The sequence below is a fragment of the Fulmarus glacialis genome, unplaced genomic scaffold (assembly GCF_000690835.1).
Source record: "Fulmarus glacialis isolate BGI_N327 unplaced genomic scaffold, ASM69083v1 scaffold1637, whole genome shotgun sequence".
In the NCBI taxonomy this organism is placed as follows: Eukaryota; Metazoa; Chordata; class Aves; order Procellariiformes; family Procellariidae; genus Fulmarus; species Fulmarus glacialis.
The window spans coordinates 1-8,913 of NW_009224859.1; the positions used below are offsets into that span (position 1 = coordinate 1).

An 8,913-nucleotide genomic window follows, 5' to 3' on the forward strand; every position below is an offset into this window, starting at 1 on the left:
CAGAGCCCGGCTTTACAGGACATGAGATCTCCGGCCGGCTGCCAGCGGAGCTCAGCCCCGCGTGCCTGCTCTTTCCAGAGTCCGTATGCTCTTTTTCGAGGGAAAATCGGTTCCCTGGGGATGTTGTCCTCGGTAACAAGCACGATGCTGTCCCTGCGGCAAAGAGGGAGAGCGAGGAATCCTGCTCAGCCACCCTGGAAATATCTGCAACCACATAACGCACGGGGTACCCGAGGACCCCGGTTTTGTTGGCATTTTCTGCAGCTTCTGGATGTTGCTGCTCGCTTTCAGGGACTGCCAGGCAAAGCAAGACCATGCAGACCATCAACCTGTTAAACGTCTCCACCACGATTATAACCGGTTCTGAGTTGACCATTACCAAATAACCATTGAGATGTGGATTCTCTCTCCACCTCCGATGGACCAGGCTCCTGGGCTGGAAGGGTTTGATATTGGTTTCTTTAGAAAACTCTGACGGTGGGGATAAAGACATCCCTTGTAACACACCCATCCGATTTCAACGTCTGAATGCCGCGCAGCACTTGACCCCACCGCAGGCAAGGACCCTGCCTGCAAAGGATGCGAGCTCCGCAGGCAGGAGAAAAACCTAGATGAAAGCCAGTATCCCACCTGGAATGGCCCCAGCCTCTCCCCAGCACATCCCGCAGGGCTGCCCACCATTTATCTCCAAATCCGTGTCCGTGTGTCCTTCCTCCCCTCCTTGGTTGTAGAGGGGTGTATGAACAGTCCCACTGCTGCTTTTCCTTCCCTCCTGCAACCCCTGAAAGGGGCCGGACTGAATTCAAACGGGAGATGCTTCGGCCAGGTGAGCCAGGCACAGGCACCCAGCACCTTCATCCTCCTCCTCCTCCTGCCCTCGGCCCCTCTGCTGCCCCAGGCCCCAGCGAGGTTTTTGCAGGCTGACAGCAAGGTGCTGGGTGGCTCCGCATGTTCAATCTGCAAAGCCACCTCGCTTGGTGACATCTCGGCTCTGCGAGGATGGTCCTCTCCTGCCCCAAACAGCCCGGTTTTGGTTGGAAACACCTTGAAGCTGATGGGTACCACGGGGACACGGGTACCACGGGGACACGGGTACCATGGGGACACAGGTATCACAGGTACCATGGGCACACAGGTATCACGGGTACCATGGGCACACAGGTACCACGGGGACACGAGTACCACGGGGATGCACGACCAGCTCAGAGCTATTTCCAGGCCACCCCGGGGCTACATGCCTAGAAAGCGGAGAAGGGACACGGGTAGCACGGGGACACGGGTACCATGGGCACAGAGGTATCACAGGTACCATGGGCATACAGGTACCATGGGGACACGGGTACCACGGGGACACGGGTACCACGGGTACCATGGGCACACGGGTACCATGGGCACACAGGTACCACGGGGACACGAGTACCACGGGGATGCACGACCAGCTCAGAGCTATTTCCAGGCCACCCCGGGGCTACATGCCTAGAAAGCGGAGAGCCCCAGAGAGGGACCCAGGGGACGGTCCAGGCTCCTGGGCAAAGCCAGACCATAAGCTCGGGTGGCCTCGCAGCAGCGGGACACCATGGGGACGCCGCTCACCTGGTGGTAGTGTCAAACTCGAAGGGAAAAATGATGTCGCTGCTGTTGCAGATCTGGCAGATGAAGCCTCGCTGGGTGCACAGGTCACAGTTGTAGACGTGATGGGAAGCAAACTGGAGCAGAGACTGCAGGAAGGTCTCAAAGACGCCATCGGCTATCTGCGGGGCAGAGATACGTCAGGCAGGCACGGAGCCTGTCTCCCGTCGGGTTTACGCTGTGCAAAATCCACATTACACCCATGCTTCGTGCTGTCACGTGAAGACACGGCTGTCCTCCAAAAACAACCCACATCCCACGTGCCTGGGTCGCAAGGGGACCTCAGAGACCCACAGCAGCACCCACAACCTGCCAGGACGGGGCTCCTGGCTTTGGAGTCGATGCGAAATCCAACCACCCATCGCTTCCACCGTTATTTGCAATAGCTACAAGTTTGCATGGAGAGGCACTAGCAGCAATGCTGGCTTAAATAGCGGCGAAGCGATTTATCTTGTGTGATCTCTGTAGTTCTCAGAGGATACAGGCTTGTACCAATTATTTTGGCAAATTAAAATAAAGGCAATTATTTGCCTTTAAGCTGATGCGAAGCTTGCGGAGTGCACATGACGGATGAGAGCAAGGCAGAAGGAAAACGAAGCTATTTGAAACCTTCTACTGATGATGATGAAGTGCCGACAGAAACCGGGATGTTTTCACCAGCAAACCCCCTACGATCACGCAAAGCTCTCACCTGCCTCAGATCAGCGACGCTGTATTTGTGGGGACACTCCAAGAGGTAGTGCCTGTGATCAAGCCTGCAAAGAAGCACAGAGAAGAAGGTGGTAGATGGTTTCCGCCACATCTCCAATAGCTTTGGAGCAAGGAGGACCCTGGATGACGCAGACTCTTGAAGAAAATCATCGCAGACCTGATTTTCGCGTCGTGCCACACATCCCAAATCCTGCCATTGGAAATCGTGTGAGAGCATTTCAAAGGCAGGGAAAAGAAAATAAATATCTATTTTCCCAGGTGTTTCCTGTCCAGCCAGAAGCTCCTTGGTCAGGAAGGTGCTTCCTGAGTTACATCTCAACGTGGCGACCCAGCCAACAGACGCGTAACTTCTTAGAGCAGATGACGTGGAGCTAAAAACCAGCCCATGCCTCGGCAGCATCGCTCCCCGCTCCAACAGCGAGCGATGAGGAGGACCAGGAGATCATCGGGGTGCAAAGAGGGGGATGCAGGCGTAATGCCACCCAGAGAGGGACCTCACCGCTTGCTCAGCTCCTTCAGGGCCCCGCTGCGGCACATGATGAGATAATCTCCCAGCAGCTTCAGCTGTTCCCTGCTCCGGCGGATCCGTCCCATCCTCTCCACGTGGTCGTAGAGGCTTTCGTTGACCAGCTTCAGGTCGATCAGCGGCTGATTACGGATCTGGGTGAGGAACTTCAAAGCCTGCCGGCAAACCTGGGGCAGAGAAAGGCAAGAGGTGGGCATGCACGGAGGAGCAGCCCAGGAGGCTTGAAGGGAGATTTAGGGTGGACATCTCCACCTCTGCTGATGGTGGAAACGTTCAGATGGACCTTCAGGAAGCACAGGCAGATGCAGGAATATTTTCCTGCTCCCTGCACCGACCGAGCCCAGACTTACCCCTCGTTTTGTCAGATCCCAGTTGTGGATGAGGCGCGAGGGAATCACCGTCTCCTCGTCCCGGTGGCAGCTGTCGCAGTAGTAGAGACCAGAGAAGGCGCAGAGCTTGGGCTTCGCGAAGGAGAAGCCGATCTGCCTGGAGCAGCCTGCAGGGAGCAGGGACGAGGGGATGAGAAGGGATACGCGCTGCCCCAAGAGCTCATTCCCGTTGCTGCCAGGATGGGGGGAGAAGCTTTTGGGAAAGGGGCAATGGAGCAAGAAAGTTTTTGGAAGGGTTGGAGATCAGCTAAAGCACTTGTAGAATGTTCGGTGAGGGGTCCCCAGCCCCTTACCCATGGATTTAAGACCATGATGGTCCAACAGGAGCCGTTTCACTTTTTCCTCCATAAAAAAGGAATCTGGACTATCCCTGAACCCACTTTTATCCATCACGTAGTTCAATTGTTTCTTTCTTTTTTTTTTTTTTTTTTTTTTTTTTTATGAAAAGTGAATTCTGGAAACATCCCAGTGGTTTAGGGAAGAACCTAAATCCCACCTGCCTGCCTCATCACCTCCTCCCGTAGCTTTGCCCCATTTTGCCTTCACTCAGCCCTTCTCTTTCCCGCTGCCGCTGCAGGGTACCAAAACCACATCTGCAAAAGATCCTCGTCTGCAAGGGATGAGGTTGGGATGGATTAAGCCAAAAAAAGCCTTTATTACAGCGGTGGGTAGCCCAGGAGGAACCCAGCTCGGGTCTTGGGGGAAATCTGCAGGGTTTTTATAGCGACTTGAAAAGCGAACGCATCTCATTTGGAGTTGGGAAGGCAGGAAAACTCTTCGTGCTATTTTTAATGGGTTCAATTCTCTAAAATAACTTGATCAAGCGTAAGCGAACTTCTGCTATCCTCGGGGAAGGCTTTACCACCCCCCGTCTCCTTCATGCTTTGGGGTAGGTGGAGCGCATCCCATAAAAAAAAATTCATGGCGGCCAGGTGTTGCTCTTTGAATTAATAAAAAAAAGGACGTTTTTATCATTCATTATGCCCTGACTCATAAGGAAACCACTCCTATGCCAGGCTCGGGTGTCAGGCTGGGAGGCAGGTGAAAGCGGGGCAGGCAGCCCCCTAAGAAAACCTACACATAAAAACCGGGAATTTGTCTTTTTGATTTGCTGCTTCCATCTGTTGGTAGGTGGAAGATGCAGGACAGAGCCTGGAGGGGAAGAGTAGACCAAGTAGAATGGAAAATATATATATAACAAAACCAGAAGAGAGATTAAAAGAAAAAAAAAACCTGCTGGAGGGTGCAAGAAATATAATTGAAGCAAGAGAGAAATCTGAAGTTTAATTAACTTACCAAGGTAAAGAGCAAATTGTACCTCCCGTGGAGGTCAGCGAGTGTTATCCTATTAAACCGGCATCGCCCCGCGTGCCGAGTGGAAGGATAAACGAATGTTTTGCAAAATCAGCTTGTCACACCCATCGCAATATTTGCTCCTGTGCTGCGTTACCAGAAAAACAGCATTTGCCCTTGACTGCACTTTCCCTGCAAGTTGGGACCACAAAATGCCCAGGAAGAGTGTCCTGGGCCTCTTGGTCCATCTAAGGTTGCCTTCAAGTGGTGGTGACCCACCACTGTCATAAGCATCTTAAACAGGAGCCCAGTAGCAGCCCAGTTGGACCTGTGCTGGGGTGGGATGGGGATTCAGCGTCGGGGGACTCACCCCGTGCACACAAACCACCAAAAGTGCCAACGATTTGGGACGCGAAACCCCACCGAAGGGCTTCGCTGCTACCTGGGGTTTGGATGGGGAAACCAGCAGCTGGCCTGCAACGGGTTGGCAGGACGCAGGGCATTTCTAATTTGATGTCACCTCGTTAACCTGAATGAATGCAATATTATCCTCCAAGACGGAGCTGGGTTTTTGGACAAGCCAACATCTACCTGCACAAATGAAGCTCTGTGAGTCCAGGCCCTTCTCCGTGGGGATGGCCACCAGGTATTGCAACAAGAAGCCGTTTTCCTTCACGATGTTCTTCAGGATGACCTGGGAGTGCCCGTCCAAGCTGCCACCCAACGTCAGCGCCTCCTCCGCGCTCTCCAGGTAGGACATGAGCACCCCTCGGACCAGCTCCCTCCACGAGGCCGCTTCTTCTGCGTTCTCAGCCTGCAGCTTCAGGACAGCTTTGGAGGTGATCACCTTGAAGAAGGCAGGTCCCCCAAGGCTCGTGTCTGGAAGGATGTCTTGGATGGTCTCTATACCGTAACTGTTGCTTAAAATTTTATCGTTGTTTCTGACTTTAAAGCACTTTAAAGTTTCTAGAGACAGGGAAAAAATAAAGGGGACCCAGGTTTTGTCTACGTCCACGTAGAGAATAGCCTCTTTGATTGCATCCAGCTCCGGTTCGTGAGCTGAAGTCCAGTCAAAGCTGTTCCCAGGCATGTCGCTGTACTGGAGAAGAGCAGCTGAGTCGCTCTGGATGGGCTGGCCTTCACCACCGTCTTCTGGATACTCCAGTGTCTCCCACTCCTCCTCCTCCAGCTGAGGCCGGCATTTCTGCAGCGCCTCGCGGATCCTGTCTAACCAGTCCTCAGCCTCATCTCGAGAAGCAGCTCGTAGGTAGAGTTTTTTCCCCAGGAAAACCAGCTCGAAACGGCCATCCGAGTGTGTCAGCGCCAGCGACTCGCACCGCAGCAGGGAATAGCTCTCGACGCAGATGCGGTCCTCGTGGTCCAAAAAAAGCTGGAGCTCCAGTGGCGACAGTTCGCAGGAAAACTCCTTCCATATCCCCATGGCTCCTCTCCGCTCCAGGCTGCCCAGCTTCAGGAGCCCTCGGAAAGGGTTGGAAAGACCTGGGACAAAAGCAGATGTCTTAGTTTAACTGAAAAAGGAGAAGCTGGTGGAGAGAGAAAAGCCAACGGGTGGCTCACAGCGAGCAGAGGCATCGCAGCTTTGAGAGCCAGTCCTGGTGGATGGTGGGACGGGGCAGGAGTTTACAGGACCTCGGTCTGCATGCATTTGGGTTTTGAGGCTGAGAACGAGTGGAAGAGCATAAAGGAAACATATCCCACAGAGTGGACAGAGACATGGGGACAGAGATACCCAACATACCTCCTCTCCCGCTAAAACGCTTCCCTCCAGAGCTACCGTGGTCTCAGCAACGCCAAGGGAAGCTGCCCCACTGCCTTCTGGAGCTTTTAGTGCTGCCATCAGCTCAGCAACGGCAAACTGGGCTTCCCAAACTGTCCGTCACCCGAAACACCGCCCCCCTCCAGCCCCTGAGCCCTGCCCAGTGTAGACACCTGACGAAAGCAGGAGAGGGGAGGGTGGCACGTACCCATCTGCCTGCGATGCACAACGCTGAAGCCCTTTTGTTCCCGTTCGGGTGACATTTTGGGCTTCCCGCTCTCCGAGGACGGCACCGACAGCCTTTCCAAGTCAAGAGCGCTAATGAGCCCTGGGGCTGGACCCTCGTCAGCCCCCTCCGGCCCAAAGCCGTTGGTGTCAGCCGTGCTTTCGCTGCTCTGTCCCGGAGAAGGCCTGTAGAAATCATCTTCTGAGATCCAGCTCTTTCTTTTCTGTTAAAAAAAAAAAAAAAAAAAATTAATTATCAAACTTACCGAATGCCCTGCGCCCCTCCACGGGGACCACTCCCATGCAGACTCAATCCCAAGCAGCAATGCTGGCCGTCTCCACGCGGACGGCTCCCCTGCTCCGGGGATGCTCCACGGGACTGTGTCGGCAGCTGACAAATACCAGGATTATATACTGGTGGGATTATAAAGTCCAAAACCGACCGGTTCTCTCCCCCTAAAATCATCGAGGACCTCAGAGGGAGAGCATGTTCCCTGCAGTAACCACATACAAGATATTTGGTCCTGGAAATATTTCTGATAGAGGGTGAAAAACCAGGGTTTTCATGGAAAACCTGCCGTGGAAGGGTACAAGCTTGCCTGGAGCAGCGGCACCATCCTTGTTCCAGGAAGAATAGAGACGGGGCAAGGTACAGAGAAGATGTCTAGGATGAAATAGAGACCTATGGCTTACAAGTAGATGCTACAAACACCACGCCTGATCAGTACAGGCAAAAAGTAAAGCAGGGAAGGCAGAGGAATCCTTTGTCTCTGTATGTCAGGAGGGGACGAGACCCACAAGCAGAAGAAAGCTCATTAAGCTGAAAGAAAACACGGCTGTAACCTCTCCAGGAATTTTTCTGGCTATAAGAACCGAGCGAGGTTCTGGGACAAGGTCTCCGGCAAAAGGGAGCAGCTTCCTTAGACTCACCGCATCCCTTTCGGGGCTTCATCCCACCAGGAACGACCTCTCGACTACCCTACCCTGCTTTCCAAGAGCCTTTTATTCTGAACAATGAAGCAAATGACAGCAGAAGAGCCATCACCACCCTGCAGCAAGGATCACGGGTAACTTGCGGTGCAGCTCCCAACGTAGAGGCAGGCTCGGCTTACTCCCGGACCAGGAACGCAGGTTGCTCCGTGAGTCATGCGAAAGCAGGGGGGAATTTCCTGTTGACACCGTATGTTATACATAGATTAGGTCAAACTGGCCCAACGCCACGAGGAAGCAGCGGAAACGGGATAACTGGGAGGGAGCTGAAAGGAGCAGGGACCAAAAAGAGAAACAGTTTAGGGGGGTATGAAGTATATCCTAATCCTACCAGGATGGAAACGATGGGAACCAGGACGGAAGCGATGGGAACCAGGACGGAAGCGATGGGAACCAGGACGGAAAAGTCAGTAACAAATTAGACAGAGGACGGGGCTGTTCAGAGAGTTTCCTAAAATCAAAAGCAAGTGGATTGTCCCCTCGTTGGCAGCAGGGGAAATCCGCCGCTGTTTAAGCTAGCCTAAGCACCACGGAATGCCATCCTGCTCTGGGAACAGATGTGCTGAGTGAATATTTTTCCACTGGAAAACTGCAATTTGTTTCCGGTCCTTTGCCTTTTCCCTCCTCTTACGTGCATGATACATGAAGAAAAGTCCCCATGACAAACTTGACTCTCAGGTTGTTTTATCTGCTTGCACAGAGCTTACGGCCAGATTTGTGCAAGAGCTCATCGCTCTCCAGATATCGTCAACAAAACCAAAAACTTCCTGTTGCAGCCACTCTTGGCGAGGAACGACTGGCAGGCCAGGCAGGATTTCAGAAGTTTTGGTGCCTCTTTTACCAAGGAATATCGACTTCGACCCAATTTCTCCCAGGGTAGCTGCATGGACACAGCTCCACGGGGTCCAGGAAGATGCTCCTGGAGCAGGGAGCATCACTCACACCCAACTTGCCGTCAGAAGGCTGGAAGCAAACGCAAGATGAGAGTTTGGAGAAACTGGTGCCTACTCAGAAGCTGTCACCAGTTTTATTTTCCTTTTCCATTAGATGTGCTGGTCAGGAAGCATAAAAACAAGGCGATTGATAGCAAGTGAGCTGTAACACCTACCGGACAACCCAGCAGCGGAGAAAGGAGGTATTCGGCCGTCGGGCTGCGGACAGCCTGGCTTGCCTCACTGCCGCTGACCGTGCCGCTTCTGCCTGTCTCTCCTCCACTGGGCCCGCCACGCGGCGTGGCCGAAACGCGGGCTGTGCCGCCGGCTTGCGGTGCTGCATCTCCATCCCCATCGCTGGCGGTCACCGCGTCGCCTGTCCGAGCGGAGCGTGGACTGTTGGCGTTGGGAGGCAGTTGCTGGCGAGCTCCGCGGGACGGT

The 8,913-nt window shown here is 53.7% G+C and overlaps 1 protein-coding gene across 1 annotated transcript; it reads right to left on the reverse strand.

Annotated features, from left to right (window-relative positions):
• Positions 1-1,589: 1,589 nt before the first annotated feature.
• PLEKHM1 (pleckstrin homology domain containing, family M (with RUN domain) member 1) lies at positions 1,590-8,909 on the reverse strand (the record flags this gene model as incomplete). The annotated part of the gene is made up of 7 exons (XM_009582268.1): positions 1,590-1,751; positions 2,321-2,384; positions 2,840-3,033; positions 3,217-3,362; positions 5,140-6,048; positions 6,534-6,774; positions 8,649-8,909. Coding segments are annotated over 7 exons (1,977 nt in total), but the record flags the coding sequence as incomplete, so codon positions are not given.
• Positions 8,910-8,913: the final 4 nt, after the last annotated feature.